The sequence below is a fragment of the Micromesistius poutassou genome, assembly GCF_964030765.1.
Source record: "Micromesistius poutassou genome assembly, chromosome: 11".
NCBI classification, from domain to species: Eukaryota; Metazoa; Chordata; class Actinopteri; order Gadiformes; family Gadidae; genus Micromesistius; species Micromesistius poutassou.
In genome coordinates, this window is record NC_140281.1 from 13,837,463 (window position 1) to 13,855,415 (window position 17,953).

At 45.5% G+C, this 17,953-nt stretch overlaps 2 protein-coding genes across 2 annotated transcripts; one reads left to right on the top strand and one right to left on the bottom strand.

Annotated features, from left to right (window-relative positions):
- Nucleotides 1-1,834: 1,834 nt before the first annotated feature.
- LOC311355523 (transmembrane protein 236) lies at nt 1,835-8,191 on the bottom strand (the record flags this gene model as incomplete). The annotated part of the gene is made up of 4 exons (XM_084475280.1): nt 1,835-2,538; nt 4,010-4,133; nt 6,136-6,208; nt 7,923-8,191. The coding sequence occupies 4 exons, from the start codon at nt 8,189-8,191 to the stop codon at nt 1,835-1,837; spliced, it is 1,170 nt and encodes a 389-aa protein (XP_084331406.1).
- Nucleotides 8,192-9,819: 1,628 nt separating this feature from the next.
- On the top strand, nt 9,820-17,924 carry hacd1 (3-hydroxyacyl-CoA dehydratase 1). The gene is made up of 7 exons (XM_084475641.1): nt 9,820-10,018; nt 11,558-11,675; nt 11,765-11,783; nt 12,001-12,089; nt 12,280-12,401; nt 15,276-15,454; nt 16,026-17,924. The coding sequence occupies exons 1-7, from the start codon at nt 9,900-9,902 to the stop codon at nt 16,106-16,108; spliced, it is 729 nt and encodes a 242-aa protein (XP_084331767.1). The 5' UTR covers nt 9,820-9,899; the 3' UTR covers nt 16,109-17,924.
- Nucleotides 17,925-17,953: the final 29 nt, after the last annotated feature.

Here is a 17,953-nt window from a genome sequence, read left to right on the forward strand (position 1 = left end):
CACGGGTGAGGATGGTCAACAAACGACAGCAACTTCCCGATGAGAGGGAGAGGGAGAGAAACTTCAGGATCATAAGGACAACCTGACGCTGGCCAGAGCATCACATCCTGCCAATGACACTGGCCTATTCCTAGGAATGAGAGAGTGTGGAACATTTAGCTATCAACTTCAACTGCTTTCCACAACCACTGCTTGTCCTCGTGCACAAGCAGTGCATGTTAAATCACGTGCACCAGCACCAACCCCAACACACGGAGCAGCCCTTTCACAGGAAGAAATGGTTGGTACGCATGGGTAGACATTGTAGGTTCAATCGAAAATATTTTCATTTTGAAAAATCCAAATATAATGCAAAACAATAAGCAAAAAGAGATTAAGAGCTGTGGCCCGAGAAAGACGACATACTTGTTATTATAATAGATCACATCATGTACAGATCTCTAGGTGGAATTAGAGATGTGGGGGAGCGGCGATGATATCCTGTTTCCAGGGTTATAGTAGAGGGGAGCCCCACCGTATCAGCACAGTGGAGCAGCAGAACGGATTGGAACACAGTAGAACGGATCAATAGAACAAAACAGCAGAACACTGGAGAAAATAGTAGAACACAACTGTAGAACACTACTTTAGAACAGTAGAACACAACAATATAACATAACAGTAGGACATAACAGTGAAACACTGTCGAATATAACAATAACACAACAGTAGAATAAAAAAGAATAACATAACAGTAGAACACGGTAGCACATAAGAATATAACATATCAGTGGAACATAACAGTAGAACATAGTAATACATAAAAGAACATAACAGTTGAACACAAAACACAATAGAACTTTACAGTAAAACACAATAGAACAATGCAATATAACATAACAGTAGAACGCAGTAGAATATAACACTAACGTAAAAGTAGAAAACTGTAGAACATAACAGAACATAAAAGTCAAACAGTTTAACATAACAATCAAACATAACAGTAGAATAGAGCAGTAGAAGATAACAGTAGAACTTGACGAGAACAGGCTCAATCCAGAATCATCTTCTGGTTCTTTCAACGGGGCGATCCAGAAGAACCAGCCTCTCATCTTTGGTTCTCTGGCCGACTGCCCACCGCTCCCACACCAGGTGACCAACTGGGGTTGTCAGGTGGTCCAGTTCAGGTCAGGAACCCAGTAGATGAATGTTATTCTAATGTGAGTCGTGTGTGTTCTTATCATTCAGGACATAGTGCCTGTGAGTTACTTTCATTATGTTGCTTCCAACCATTTTGATTGGACTGAAACAAAACGGGTTAGTGACAAATCAAAAACAATTCCCAAGGAGTATCCAAACAAAATCCATTTTAAATGTTTTATTAATTTTATCCAAATATGTAGATCAATAGTACAAACTCAAACTTGATTTTTCTATGTGGTGGTTGGGTTCATAACTCAAAGCTCAAGGTTACAACATATCTATTTTACACTCTTTATGGTCATAGAAAAAACACAGGTACATTCTGAAGGTGCTGTGGTTTAAGAACCGGTCTGAGGTGGGATGGGTGATTTAAAAAGTTACTTTTAACATCAAAGAATAACAACAAAGAATTTGGTGACACTTAGAAACAAAGTTCCAGTTCTTGTGATCGAATGTCACAACAGCTGTCTGTTCCCCCGCGGCGGCAGCGGCGGCCTCGCTCAAAGAAGACATCAAAGTTCTGCCCTTGCTTTAATCCATCGCTACCCTGCAACGTCTCAACGGAGCTGCGTCCACGCGACGGTTCCCTCACCCCGCTCGTGTCCGCCATGTTTTCCTCCATTTCTGCGTGGTGGGGGTGGGGGGGGGGTGTCTAGAAGTACATCCTCTCCGTGTTGAGGAACCTCAGCTTGGTCATGAAGTTGAAGTAGACGAAGGCCAGGCACACCAGCAGGTTCTTCATCAGGTAGAGCACGGGCGTGACGAAGCCGAAGAAGGCGATGAGGCCGATGCGCACAAACAGGAAGGGGAGGTCCTGCAGGACCACGCCCAGCGCCGACAGCAGCACGCAGCGAGGCATCACCACCAGGCGCAGGCAGGACAGGAAGCTGAAGATGTAGATGGGGAACACCCAGCCCGAGTAGTAGACGGCGGGAAGGCCGGCCACGCGCACCATCTCCACCGTGTCCATCCAGAACAGGAAGCCGTCGGCGAAGACGTCGGCGCGGGCGTCGGCGGCGCACAGGAAGCGCAGCGGGCCGTTGTAGCCGTACGGCGGCCGGTACATCCCCACGCCGCCGCTGCCCGCCGAGTTGGAGCTCAGACCCGAGACGCTGAATGGTCGCCCAGGGCGACCGACGGCCCCCGGCACCGCACCGTTAGCCTCCGTCCCCGGCCCGGCAGGCGCTGCCGCTCCCGCCGCAGGGGCGGCGGGGTCGGCGGGGGCAGCGGGCGCAGCCGCGGGTGCCGGTGCCGCTGCTGGAGCTGGCGTGGCGGCGGCGGCGGCGCCGGGGGTCACTTGCTCTATGTGGGTCAGGACCATGGAGGGGATCTCAGCGTCTCGCTCCACATCGGTCGCTGGAGGGGACGGGAGAAGAAGAGGAGAGGTCAAAGCGAGCCGCTAGGGCGCTGTGGATGCCTCGGAGCGAGCCAGAAGACCACGCTCTGCTACGGGACATTCCAAGACACCGTAAAGGCAAAAATCCCATTAAATATTTAAAAAATGTAAGATTTATTTTTGCATTTTTGTGCTTTATTGTAGAGTGAGATAGATAGGAAGGATAGAGGGCAGGAAAAATGACCGGGATGGCAGGAATCAAACCCGGGTCAATGCGATCAGGACTGAGCCTATATGGTACGCGCCTGGTGAGCCACAGGGGCGCCCCCCGATAAATATACATAAAGGAGGTTCATTAAGAGTTCATAAAGTAAATAAATGTTTGTTTTTACACTATCACAGACTGCCCTTGTGGGTTATCGGTAAGTAAGGTATTGGTATTGGTATGATGTTTAAAGGCTTTAAGGCTAGAATTCCTTCTCATTTAAACCTTGAGAAGAAACTGTTGAAACAGATAAAGCAAGAATCCTAGAGAATATTGCTTCTTTTAACATACTGCAACATACTTCTTTGAATTAAAAAAAAACGGTGTCCCTGGCATTCATGAAATGCTGTGTGCAAAAAACTCAAAACATCTGGCTGAATTTGATGATTTAGTTGATTCAGTTTGGACTAAATCTTAAAAAATATATGTTTTTTAAAAATGAAACAGAAAAGTCAACATGATTCAGCAATTCTGTGATTTAAAGTATTTTCTTGGAACAGACAATAGCATCCCAGAGGAGTACAAGGAAAGTTCGTCCACTCAGCACATGAGAAGCAAACCTTGTGCTCCAAGCTTCCTGCTGACTTCCTGACCGTCGGTTCCATTGCAGCCCCAGACCTCCACATGGGCACTACTGGAGGTTTCAGTAGGAGCTAAAGAACTGGACCTGTCACCACTCAGCTTGGTATACTATACAATTTGATTAAGAATGCATTCGATTTAGAACGCATTTGTCCAAAACGACGTCCAAGTGAGGCTGTGAGCAATCAATGCAAACAAACTAAATTGGAATAGCTACAAAAAAGTGCTTCAAGACCAAATTCCTGAAAGAAACTGCAGAGTAGCAATATTTTCTGTACTAGCTAGCTATTGGTTAGCAATCGAGTGATGCTATAATCCTATATTAGTATGAGTATACTAAAACAAGGTTGGCATTTTTTTTTTATAAGCGTAGAAACCAACGACGTAGCCACGGCAAAGTAGCGACCCACTGTGTAGCCATGGAAACGTAGAGACCCACTGTGTAGCCACGGAAACATAGAGACCCACTGTGTAGCCACGGCAACATAGAGACCCACGGCAAACCCACGATGTACCCATGGCGGCTATTCAACACAGTTAAACACTTAAACCTGCACAGTGTGTTCCGTTGTGGAACACAGTGTGTTCTGGAGCACTGTTCCAGTGCTCCAGCAGGTGTGCGTTTGGTGTGTTGTGCGGCCCACCCTGTCCCGTCAGCCTGCAGTAGCGTATCCTCTCCACGATGTCGATGCACACCAGCGAGAAGAGGACCAGCGACACGGGGAGCTCCGTGAACGTATCCGTCTTGAGGTTATTGTTTATCTGGACCTGGGACACAGACACACAGGCACAAACTTAGCAATGAAAACCACAACTGGCTGAGACAAAACACTCGGAAATATATATATAATATCATATATATATATATTTAAGCAATACATCACGACAGGCTGTGGAATGTGCTCATTATACCACAGTTAAGGGGCGTTGGCGACCCTGGTTACGTAAGTATGGCGAAATGAAAGACATAGACACCGTCAATTTTGAAAAAACGAAAAGCATTTTTTTAACAAATACAAAAATGTAGTCCCTCCTGACTGCCTGCAAAGTGTGCGGTGGTTGCTATGCAACACACTGTAGTGTCCTTCAGAGAGAAGGCTAGAGACGGTAGCTCGGTTCGCCGGCAATTTAGCCTACTATCGAGCAGTTCACTCACCGTGTGCCTATTGCTTTACAACATTTCCACGCTCTCCATCAATCAACATATTTTTAGGCTTCAGTAAACTATGCTATTGCTTTTATATATAAATAAACAACAGTTCAAGTTAGGCGCGGAGTGATACGGAACTCTGAATGGGCGTCATAGCTGTGTGTATACGCTCATTATATGTTAGGAACCAATCAGATCGCTTGATTTAAGCCACCCGTTTTATAAATATATATACATTATATATTATATATAAATATAAATGGATGCAATCAAACATATTTAATGTTTAAGAAGAAGAATTTAGAAAGTACAAGTAATTTATAAGAGTGAGATGTTCTTATTCTTATAAATATAGCTAAATCACATGGGTGTTGATGTTTATCTGAACCTGGACGGACAAATAATCATAAAAATCCATCATAGCCAACGACTTGATAAAACGTTAAAGGAAGAACACTTTTGTCATTTTGTTTTTGACGATTTGTACCATTGTGACATTTCCCCTCCGATGGAATTCATGCATACCCATGCATACCCATGATACTGATCACGGCATCATGTGTGCACTTGTCAACCTTCCAAACCAAGAAGCTGAAGCGGCGACCCACATCTGACGTCTGCTCTGTCTCTGTGCCTGCAGGCTCATCACAAGGTCCTTACTCAGGAGGATCAACAGGACACAGAACAAAGCAGTGCACCGCTGAATTTATGGCTACTCTGTAAAACGCAGCAGATTAGCAGCCTAGAAAGTGCCACATCGACAGCTAATAGGCCCAGCTCCGGCAGAAGACAGGACACGAGAGACCCCCTGATGGACACATCCACAACGTGGACAGGAAGACGGAACCAAGCTGCTTATCTCCGGCCGCTCGTCCCCCGAGAACCATCAGGTCGTTCCTCTCATCTCATCAACACCTCGGCTTGGCACCGCTGTTTCCCACACACAGCGGTACCCGTGTTCCTAGTGGTGCCTTCAAACGGTCCACCCTTCAACAGCGATCCAACAACGCCAACGTTGAAGGTATATGTATATAGGGCTGAACGATTAATCGAATTCAACACAACATCGCAATGTAATAGAACGCTATTTACAATTCGCAAAGGCTGTGTTTTTTGTTTTTTTTGGTGATTCGTATTTATTTTTCTTTTACAATTCAATAGCTAAATTAAGATGTTATAATATCAATTCATGTATCAATTCATCTCAACACATAGGCCTGGCTTAAAGGAAGTTTATATGTTGACTGCCTCCAATGTTGTGTTGGTCATACAATATAATTATTTATTGCTTGTTTAGTGAATAATCCAGAACATAAGGAACTTTAAAAAGAAAAATTGCATACTAAATCGCAATATTGGTTGAAATAATACATTATTTCCCAAAATCGTTCAGCCCAATAGCTATATATTATATAGTTATAATATATAATATACAAAAAATCAGTTTCCACTGCCGATTCCCGGAGTTGTGGACCAAAACAGCATGGATGATACTACAAAAACGATGTATTATCTCTTTTATTTTGTTTTGTACCTATGTCAGGTCTTTAGCCTACTTCACACACCCGGAGGTTAAAGGTCAGACAAAGCTGGCTTTGTCTGACCTTTTTTGGGTTTTACCTCTGAGCTGGCGATGAGGACAGCGAAGCAGGGTAGCGTGGAGAGGACCACGTACACCAGGGCCACAGGACGCCTGTGATTAGAGACCAGAGACAGAGACCAGAAGAAAGGAACAGGAGACCAGAGAGAGAGAGAGGAACAGGAGACCAGAGAGAGAGAGAGAGAGGAACAGGAGACCAGAGAGAGAGAGAGAGAGAGAGAGAGAGAGAGAGAGAGAGAGAGAGAGAGAGAGAGAGAGGAACAGGAGACCAGAGAGAGAGAGAGAAACAGGAGACCAGAGAGAGAGAGAGGAACAGGAGACCAGAGAGAGAGAGAGGAACAGGAGACCAGAGAGAGAGAGAGGAACAGGAGACCAGAGAGAGAGAGAGAGGAACAGGAGACCAGAGAGAGAGAGAGAGGAACAGGAGACCAGAGAGAGAGAGAGGAACAGGAGACCAGAGAGAGAGAGAGAGGAACAGGAGACCAGAGAGAGAGAGAGGAACAGGAGACCAGAGAGAGAGAGAGAGGAACAGGAGACCAGAGAGAGAGAGAGAGGAACAGGAGACCAGAGAGAGAGAGGAACAGAGACCAGAGAGAGAGAGAGAGGAACAGGAGACCAGAGAGAGAGAGAGAGAGAGGAGACCAGAGAGAGAGAGAGAGGAACAGGAGACCAGAGAGAGAGAGAGAGAGAGAGAGAGAGGAACAGGAGACCAGAGAGAGAGAGAGAGAGGAACAGGAGACCAGAGAGAGAGAGGAACAGGAGACCAGAGAGAGAGAGGAACAGGAGACCAGAGAGAGAGAGAGAGAGAGAGAGAGAGAGAGAGAGAGAGAGAGAGAGAGAGAGCGAGAAACAGGAGACCAGAGAGAGAGAGAGAGAGAGAGAGAGAGAGAGAGACAGGAGACCAGAGAGAGAGAGAGAGAGAGAGAGAGAGAGGAACAGCAGACCAGAGAGAGAGAGAGAGAGAGAGAGAGAGAGAGAGAGAGAGAGAGAGAGAGAGAGAGAGAGAGAGAGAGAGAGGAACAGCAGACCAGAGAGAGAGAGAGAGAGAGAGAGGAAGAGGAAACCAGGAAGAGAGAGACCAGAGAGAGAGAGGAAGAGGAGACCAGGAAGAGAGAGACCAGAGAGAGAGACCAGAGAGAGTGATGGAGCGAGGAAGTCAGAGAATTCAGAGAATCAGTCTGAGAATTTCTGGAATTTGCTCAATTCTTTGGACAAATCATGGAATATCCTGGAATTTTGTCAGTCTCAATTTCAGTTACCTAATGTATGAGCATTCTGTTAACTGATTAGCTGCTAAATGGTGACATTAATGACTAGAAATAAATAACCTAAAACAGATAACTAACTGTAGTTATTTATTGCCATTATATATACCTTTGATGAAGAAAATAACTATGTTATGTTTAAATAGCTCATGAAAATTTCAAATAAAGTGTCAGGAAAAAGTCTTTGAGAATTGTACAATTGACAGAGAGCAGACCAAGAACCTGAAAATTGTTCAGGTTCTGGCCCAGCTATCTGAGAGACTACAGTAGATCCAGGACCCAGGACTATCTGCAGCTACAGGGTCTCAGAGTCTAAAGGTGAGCAGCACCTTTCTCTACGTAGTTAGGGGGAGAGGGAGAAAAGTACACACACACACACACACACACACACACACTCGAATAGGGACCCTAACCCCCTGACTACACCATACCTTGTATCCAACCCCTACCCCCCCCCCCCCCTCCCCACCCTCGATATCACCTTATCACGTCCCCGTTGGGGGGTCTCAAACTTTCCCATCCTCGTGCGACCGTGGACTCACCATTTCTTCCTCAACAGAAACCTCTTCTTCATGAACACCATGTACTTCATGGGCACCCAGACCAGCAGCGCCACCGTGGTGACGTAGGCCACCGAGGAGGCCACGATCAGCCAGTAGGCGGTGTGGCCGTCGCCCGGCGGCTGCGCGGACGTCTTCACCCGCGCCACGATGACGGCGAACCTCTGCACGATGATGAAGAGCGGCACGCACAGGCCCGCGAACTGCAGCGCTTCGCACAGCGCAAACTTCAGCACACTCCCCGAGCCCATGCTCCCGCCAGCCTGACGCGGGGCGATGGAGAGAAACACCGAATAAACAGTGGGAGAGAGGGTGGAGGGGTCTGCCGGGGCCTGGGATCACAGTATTGTGTAGCTCCACTAGCAGGTTCCACTGCGCCAGGCTACGGGCCTGCGCTCAGCCAAATGCTTACACTGCATATGGCTTTGTGTTGTAGGGCGGGTAGGGTGGCCACTGATGCCCCTGTGCTCCCCTCTGTCTGTACACAGGTTACCAACACTCGTCGCCTGCTTGGGGTCAACATTCACCATTGCCATAGCGAGTAGATTTGACCCTATGGCAGGTGGACCTTTCCACTGGCGGGTAAAGGTTAATTTTAGACCAAGGCTACTTCTATAATATTTCCGCGCTCGTGGTGTGGTTTAGGTTTTAAGGGACACATTAAACCCTTTCCATCCATAGAAATACAGAAATGCAACAGAGCAGCATCGCTCTTTCATGATTGGCTGCTACGAACCATCGGTATGCGTACCAATGAACACCGCTCCCGACCTGCTTAGCCTACAGCGCCGCTTAGTGTCGACACGCGGTAGGGTGCTTGTGACTAAACGCATGATAAACGGACAGAGCGCTGCTGTGTTGGGCATCACAGCTCACACAGAAATTAACAAATAGTCTCAGTATTTATTTTTCTCATGTACCTAGAATTTTTTTTATATAATCCAGAATCTACAGTGAAAACAACTCTGAACACACACACACACACACACACACACACACACACACACACACACACACACACACACACACACACACACACCACGTCCCGGTCGGGGTATATGTGGCGGCTGTGGTCTATATTTGGTCGGGTCTCTAGTTTACACACATTTCTCCGGGCTCCGTGCGGGACAGGGTATTTTTAGTTGTTGTGACGAGGCGCTGGTCCTCCAGCTGATCCGTCCAGTAAACTTAACAGGAACTCATTCCGATGACATACCACTACAGGGGATACAGTAGATAGGCCTATGGGCGACATCTCATCTATGATTGTTGCGGTGGATTTTTGTGATTATATATACTTTCAGCCAATGACAATTGGTGATCAATAAATGTATGTTTTCCTCATGTTCTGATGATCTTGTCTTCAAGTTCTCATGGAAAGCTAAATAGTCATTTATATGAGTTAGTATTTATCTCGTCCCTACAACACACACACACACACACACACACACACACACACACACACACACACACACGCAAACTAACGTCCACAGCAACGACCGAAGACCCTTCGAACTGCGCGGTAAAAGTATCCCAGTTTTGTGGCGAGGGTTCGGGGGTGCTCGTAGATTCCCAGGTGGACGCATAGTTCTGGACGCTCAAAAAAGCAAGGTAGGCCTATATATAAACGGCTGTATATTAATAGCTCCAAGCGAGTTGGTAGGCATATCAGATCCAGTTGTTAACAAACGCCACCCCATCCATCACAGGGCAGGGCTTCAGTTTTTAACCCAAATAAATTCTTTCTATGTGTTTGTTGACGTGTCGATGAATTGTAGACGGGTCATTCGTCATAAGCGACAAGGTTCGAGTCCCGGGCCGGTCGGGCACGCTCCTCCTATAGTCCCGCGAGACAGCGAGAGAGGGGCTGCACCGTGGGTTACGACCCCCTGCGCGGCGTCCCGTCCCGTCCCAGCTGTCAGCTGCGACCGCGCACCGTTTCCGACGTGCCCGGGAACCATGGCGTCCAGCGAGGAGGACGGAGCGGTGGACGAGAAGGAAACCAACAACAAGAGGAGAAACCGAGGAGCCATCGCCACCGCATGGCTCACCTTCTACAACATCGCCATGACGGCCGGGTATGTCGTGGACTATCGTGGATTAATTACTTTGGCGGTCCCGCTCCCTTCGACATGTCCCTCCGCCGCCCCGTCGCTCTGCATGAGAGAAACGACGCGTTGCTGTTTATAGTACGCTGCCGGACGGCAGAGGCCCCCCCGGACCCTTCACTGGTCACACCTCTGACCCCCCGCGAGCAAAAGTGAACAGTAAACGAGTCGATTTGTGAATGTGTCCATGTGGGTCAGGGGTACGAGGAGTCAAACTGCAGTTTTTGGCCAGCCATTGACGCCGGCCAAGCCTCTCCAAATAGGGCGGGCTGTGCGCGCGCGTCACCGTCACGGCCCGATCCGCTGCCGACAGTTGCAGTGATAAGTATAGACAGGCCCCTGACACTGGAGCCCGCCTCGAAGAAAGGGAAACGCTTCATTGGCACATTTTAATCGGCGCATAAACTTGATGTATGCTACATTGTAAAAAATCACACCGTTACGCACGGTGCGTGCATACTGTGCACGATGGTACGCCACCTGACGTTGGGAAACAAACAGCCGAGATCCGCTTCTCTGCATCTGATACCCGACAATAACAATCAACAAGTTATGACACACCGAGCCAAGCGCTTCGTCGATATTCCAGTACTGTGGGTTAAATGATATGAACTCGTTGACATTTAAGGAAAAGGCCTACCTCACTTGACTCTATGGACATAGAATGCAATGTGGAATGGCTGTAATGACTAAGCACCATTATTAAGCTACAGTGAATATTACTAGTAACTTTCAACTTGAGCAAGAAGAGAGCGACAGTGATCCAAAAGCTTTCTTTTTATGATCATAATAATTGATTTACCTGCCTAGGCCTGAGAGCATATATGCAAAGCCATTGTCATTAGTTTAGAGTTTCAGGTTATCTTCAAAGCATCTATATTGGGACAAACTTTCTTTGTAAACGTCCGGCTTATACATTTGGTACAGGAATTGTTGTTTTTTAAACACATGCATTTTGACGCTTCCCAATGAATGCTATCATCATCGAACCAGAATATTACTAATAGTTTGTAAAGCCCTAAAGGGTGAAGCAGCCTCAAGAGATAGTGGTTAGGCACCATAGCACGGTGAAGCGGCTTCCAGAGTTAGAGGTTAGGCACCATAGCACAGGGAAGCAGCTTCCAGAGTTAGAGGTTAGGCACCATAGCACAGGGAAGCAGCTTCGAGGGTTAGGGGTTAGGCACTATAGCATGGTTAGGCAGCTTCGAGGGTTAGGGGTAAGGCACGATAGAACGAACTCCCACAATATTTGACCTCAACACTATTTACGTTTAAATCAGGGCACAAAACGTCTCTGTTTGTGTCACTTTTGATTAAAAACGTATGTCAGCATGGTATATTAATTCCTTTTTCCTTCTTATACTTTATTTTACCTTTCTCTTTTTAATAGTCTTCTATTGATCCATTAATCCCTTAAATAGCTCAGTGTGAAGGATGCTATATAGATAAACTAGCCTTGACTTCAGTATATCAGTCAATCATCACTCAATGAGTTTTGTGGTTCTGCAGGTGGCTGGTTCTGGCCATCACCATGATGAGGTTCTACCTCCAGAAAGGAACCCACAGAGGGCTCTACAGGAGCATAGCTAAGACACTCAAGTTCTTCCAGACCGCTGCCTTAGTGGAGGTGAGGAAATACCATTTATAATACAATGCATCATAGTTAAAAACTGCCATGTCTTCCAGTACCTTCAATATCTTTGTGTCTGCTTGCAGGTGGGACACTGCGCCATTGGTGAGTTTACAGTTATGCAGTTTCTGTGAAAACAGATTTATTACATATGGAAGTGAATTGCATTCATTTGTGGAAATGGGTGTTCCTGTAATAATCCTATACATGTTATGCGAAAACAAATTGTTTCCCAAACCAAAGGATTTCAATAGGCTACAGTAGTTTAGGATGAAGGATGTATGATTCAAACGTGAAAGTAGTGAAAATATTCTGGCTGTAGGCATCGTGAGGACGTCTGTGATTGTGACCGGGGTTCAAGTGTGTTCAAGGATCTTCATGGTTTGGTTCATCACAAGCAGCATAAGACAGGTGAGGAGAAATGCATATGAGAAATGCTTATCTAGTATCTACATATACATGGCTTTATATTATTAAGTATATATATTTTATACTCGAAAACGTATGTACCAGATCAGCTACTGCCCTAACCAAACATGCTATTGTGGCCAACTTTTATATTTATTTTATAATAACAACGCTCTCTGGAAACTATGTTCAGGTCCAGAGTGAGGAGAGTGTGATCCTGTTCTTAGTGGTGTGGACAGTGACGGAGATCAGCAGATACTCCTACTACACCTTCAACCTGCTGCACCAAGTCCCCTACTTCATCAAATGGGCCAGGTGGAGTGTTTGTGTGGGGGAAGTGGTTCCCAACCTCTGGCTCGCGACCCCGTTTGGGTCCACACTTTAAAATAAAAATTGCAAAAATTGCAAAAATGTATAAAAGCCAGTTGGGGTCACAAGAATTTTTAACCCCCCAGAAATGACCCAAAGAAAGGTTTGGGTTGGGAACCACACAATGCCTGTACATGGTTAGCGTGGGATGGTTGTCATGTCAGACATTGCATGTCAGTTTGTTTCTGCACGTAGACGTCATGCTGCTTGTTGACCCCTGGCATGCTTCCAACACGTACCCAGACAGAAAGTAGAGTCACATGTGTGTATTAGTTTGTTCTGGGATGAGCATAACATTTGCATATTCGTCCACCAATCTACAGCCTCCAGGCAGCACCTTGTCCCAGCATGCACCTCTTTCTCTCTGACAACCCTTATTTAACATAAAGGAAGAAAGTCATTGAGTGTCTGATTGGTCAGCTGTTTGATGGTAACTCTGTTCCCACATCTGAGTACTAGTTACTGTTGATGAATGCTTAGCTAGTAGTGGCTGACAAGATAGCAGTGACAGAGGCTAGTGAGTGGCTTATCAATTTTCTAGCAGTGACTAGCTAGAGGATAGCAACATACTAGCAGGGACTAGAGAGAGGCTAGCAAGGAGCTTGCAGTGACTAGTGAGAGGCTAGCAAGAGGCTACAGGAGGCTTGGCATAACATTTGGAGATTAATTAATTAAGTCAAGAAACCACTCAGTAGGCATGCTAGCTATCTGTTAGCCATCCTTCTGGATTGTTAGCGTTGTGGCAAACTGTTGCTATTCTCTCCACCCCCTTCTCCCCCGGGACCCCAGGGTGGGAGTAGGTGAGGACTCTTCAGCTGCTCCTGTTTTTTTAAGACCATCTGTCTTGGTTGTGGAATGCTGGCCAGATATTTCTCACACTGGAAAACGCTGCACTGTCTTGAACGTAGCTCAGTTTTAAGAATGACTGGTGACCCCACCCCTGAAATAACACTGTCAGATAGATAAATATGTACCCAACCAGACATATCTTTATGTTCACTAAAAATTATGAGTCTTCTGATAAGATAAACTCTTATCAGACGCTACATAGCTTCCTGTCAGAGCTCCAATCTCTTTAGTCTAGACTCCCTGCTGGCTGGGCTCCAAACCACCTTTTAATGCACACACACACACACACACACACATGCACAGAAACACACACACTCACTAATTTCTCACAAATGCACCCCTCTCCACCTCCTCCACCGTCAATTAGAAAAATGTGGAGCAGACAAGCCTCTACTGGGACTGTATTCCACTCTTCAGGGAGTAGCTAGGGTATAGTTTTATGGTGTAGTAGATCATCCAACTGGTGTGGGTTCTCAATCTACACTCGTGCCTGGTTACCTACACACAATCCTGTTTGACGGTCAAAACCATAGCCCTATGCTAGGCTACATTCATGCTGTGCTACAAACATCCAAGGCGTGGCTACATCCAGGTAGACTGCATACACACTAGGAACAAACACAACATTTACATCAATGATATGTTAAATACACATTATACAACTACATACACGCTAGACCAAATCAGCACTAGGCTACATATATGCTAGGCTACCTTAACTGTAGGCTACAAGCACATTATACTTCTGGGATATGCCACAACATTGCCACTTAGCGACATACATGTTTGTTCAAAGTACAGTAACCTATAAGGGTAGTGTTTCTCTTGGCTCCAAATGGTGGATTAATTACCGCACGGTTCTTCTAACGTTGTAGGAAATCTGTTGGTTAACTCCATCCACAAACACCTCACCTATCTTCTCCTACCTCCCTCTGCCCTGGGAAGAGTGCTGCCAAACGCACCACTAAAGACCCCTAAGACCTAGTTTTAAATTGATCCATCACGTTGTTGTCTCTAAAAGGAGAACTCTGGCTCTGATCCATGCAGTCCTCCTAGTGTTGGACCCATCCAACCCAGGGACTTCTAGATGGCCAGACGGGTGTTTTTTCACAAGTTGTGACAAAACACCAATGAAAAAAATACAGTTTGCTGGATTCCAAACACTAATGTCCAGATGTTTAGGGTACAGCCAATGCTTTACGTCAAACTATCAGTTAATCACTCTCACCCCAAAAGAACGTAGTACCACCTGGTCAAAACTAAATGAACAGAACTGAAAAACGTGTGCGTTCTCTTGTTTACGACATTATATGATAATATGTCATATTTTCATCTGATAGGCCTATTTGTTGCTTGCCGGATAGGCCTATATTTGACATTTGCATGCTGGGAGTCTACTATTGTAACAAAATATGTTGAATGTTTCTATGTTGGTGTTGGGGATCTTCAAATCTGTTATTACTGTATATGCAGTTTAGAAATGATGTTCTGTGCTTACATAAATATAATTCGATTATGGCTAATGTGGGAAAAAATATACTTAAAAAGTAGGTAAAGTGTGTTTAAATTAAAAAGATTTTGACAAAGAACAAAGTAGGACAAATAAGTATAGACTTAGGGTTAGTATAGACAACATGACCGAAGCAAAAAAAAAAAAATTATAATAAATAATATAATATAATAATAAATAACTAAAACGAACCAACCAACTTCCAATAACTACGCAGTATAATTTGTACTACTACTACTACTTCCATGTTGAAACTAGTAACACTTCCCAAGAGCTACAAGTGTATGTTTAGATTCTGGATAATCCTCTTGTGTACATGTATTCCCCTCTGTTCTCCCCCAGGTATAGAGGTATTCCACCCAGTGCAACAATACTGTTGTTGCACTGAATCCCTGCTCTCATTACACCACCACTAGTGTGTGTGTGTGTTGAGGGTCCTAACACTCTTCCCTGTGCTCCAGGTATAACCTCTTTATCGTCCTGTACCCACTGGGGGTCGTGGGAGAACTGTTAACCATCTACGCCGCGCTGCCCATCGTACGACGCACGGCTATGTTCTCCCTCCGCCTCCCCAACAAGTACAACGTCTCCTTCGACTACTACTACTTCCTCATCATCGCCATGCTGTCCTACATCCCACGTAAGAACCGCTTTCCAGCCCGCCATCGGACAAACGAAACGGCCGTAGGCGTGGCCGTATTTATGACGCCAAAGCGACCTACAGTGAATTCAGATGCATGTAATCACAGAGCAGGTAGGGGTTAGGAGACCACTTGCTCTAGGATTGGGGGGATCAAACCCAGAACCTTTTGGTCAGGGGTCAAACAACCTAGCCACAACACTATTGCCCCCTTTCCAGAGTCGCTTGTGTTACGATTAACTAATAATTTATGTCTATAGAACTCTTGGAGCGCACACCTTAAAATCTTAAAAAAGTGCCTCAAAAGTGGTGTATTTATGTATCTCTCCCTTGATTTAAATCGTGAACTTTTTGAAACAATGTTTGTCAGCTAAACAGTCATGTAGCCAAAACATATTTCAACAATTTAAAATAACCGGTTATTTAGCATTAGCAGTAAATCGTAGTAGTGTCCAATGTGACCTTCTGAAAACCTTACTGCTCTGATTCTTTGTAGAATGTGTGCAAACCTTACTGTCTGTGGTTCCTCTGAGAACATGCGAGGACCTGACCGTGTGTGGTTCTTCTGCAGTGTTCCCTCAGCTGTTCTTCCATATGCTGCGCCAGCGAAGAAAGGTTCTGCACGGGGAGGTCATTGTTGAGAAGGACGACTAGCTTCTTGCTCCCTGCTCCCCCTGCCAATGGCCTGCAGAGCCTACTCACCTCCAACACCATCTCCACCTCCACCCTCACCACAACCATCTCAACCCTCCCAACCACCTCTACCACCATCCTTATCTCAATGACCACCTCTTTCCCCATCCTCAACTCCTAATCCTCCACAACCTCCTCCAACTCCTCCCTCTGCCACACCAGAACTATCCTCACATACAATATCACCATCCTCATCATCACCACCTCCACCACTATCTTCATCATCTCCACCCCGCCTTCCTGTCCATTGTGTCCTAATAGATCCATATTGATCTACATATAAACCGAGGAAATTCAGCACCACCAAGACAATAACACCACTTCTTTAACAACTACCACATCATGGACATTTAGCAAAGAGGAACAGACCATTGGTCCCTGAAGCTCACCCCAAGACAGCACTCTGGTACCCCCAATTTGGATCACCTTCTTCCTGTGGAAACAGGCACAGTATGGTGTTATTGGCCAGTTGGACACAGGAATAGAGGCTCAGAATGAGAACTTGCAGATCTGAAGCAATGCAGATCTGAAGTGTCTGAAAATCCTTGTTTTCTCCAGAGCTCACCTATCACTGGACACCTGTAATGTCCCATGAAAAAAGTCACCGCTTCAGTCAGCTCCTCTCAAACCACATCTTAGGTCACCTCACAGCCTCAATGAAGACCCCTCACAGCTTCAATCACATCACAGATGTGGTGTCACTCCTGACACATCTTCAGTCAACACCCCTCATATCACAGCTTCAGTCAACACCCCTCCCATCACAGCTTCATTCAGCTCCCCTCACACCAAATCTACAGTCATTCACCATCACATCACAGCTTTAGTCCACACCCCTAACACCATATCTCTGGCTGGTGATGAGTGGAGAAGCAGAAGGAAGTGGTGAAATAAATGGAGAAGAGCCGGTAGACTAGACCCTAACCTTACCCTGTCATTTCAAATTGGCCAACATGTTTTTTTAAGTGTTGTCAATGCAGTTATTTTATACATATTACGGCAAAAAGTACTAGACATAAACCATTGAAAATATGAGACAACGGTGGGTCTATTTTAATAAAGAAACTGAAAATTTAAACCGACATATGGAAGAGGCTGCTTTTTGTGGCTGTTCAGTCACTTTACTAAGGAGCGATCTGAAATGACGAATGCAGTTAATAATGCACAGGTTGTATTTCGTAAAAATACCATTATTTATTTTTCACATATCACTTAGTCTGTAGTGGAGCAGCAAGTTAGGAGGATTTGTTTAAACAAATGCTGTCCAGAGAAGGTCAACGTACGAGCTGCTACCAACTCTTACCTTCTCTTTGTGTTAATGTTTACCTCATCAAAATGAGCACATCTTAATCCAATGAGTACAGACCTGCAGTCCAAAAGCACGTGATGCAGAATGTGAGACAGTCGTAGCGGTTAGTTTATACGTGAGTGCTCACAGTCTTCATTGGACGTCGTGTTGCTGGTCTGCAGTAGCTAGTTCCCACCACTAGAGGTGCTATAGAGACATCACTGTCTTCTTCTGTGCAGCTGAAAGAGAGTGACTTTAATCTGAGTCTAACCTAAAGATGGAAAACAGGATGTGAGTGAGAGAGTTGATTTGGCCTTAGAAATGTTGACCCAAACGTTGGCGGGAAGAAGCAGCCTTGATGGCGTGGTATGCTAACAATGTGAGCAACAATACAGGAGAGAAAGAATATGTGAATAACATTGCAACTTTTCAACAATAAAAATGTGAATCCATTCGTATGCGCCCATGAATAAATCTAATTCAACAATACCTTTGAGTTCATTCTGTGATAGACCTGG

Coding starts and splice junctions, on each gene's coding strand:
- hacd1 (XM_084475641.1), top strand. CDS start 9,900: ATGGCGTCCAGCGAGGAGGACGGAGCGGTGGACGAGAAGGAAACCAAC. Junction 10,019..11,557: donor AACATCGCCATGACGGCCGG/GTATGTCGTGGA, acceptor GTGGTTCTGCAG/GTGGCTGGTTCTGGCCATCA. Junction 12,402..15,275: donor TACTTCATCAAATGGGCCAG/GTGGAGTGTTTG, acceptor CCTGTGCTCCAG/GTATAACCTCTTTATCGTCC.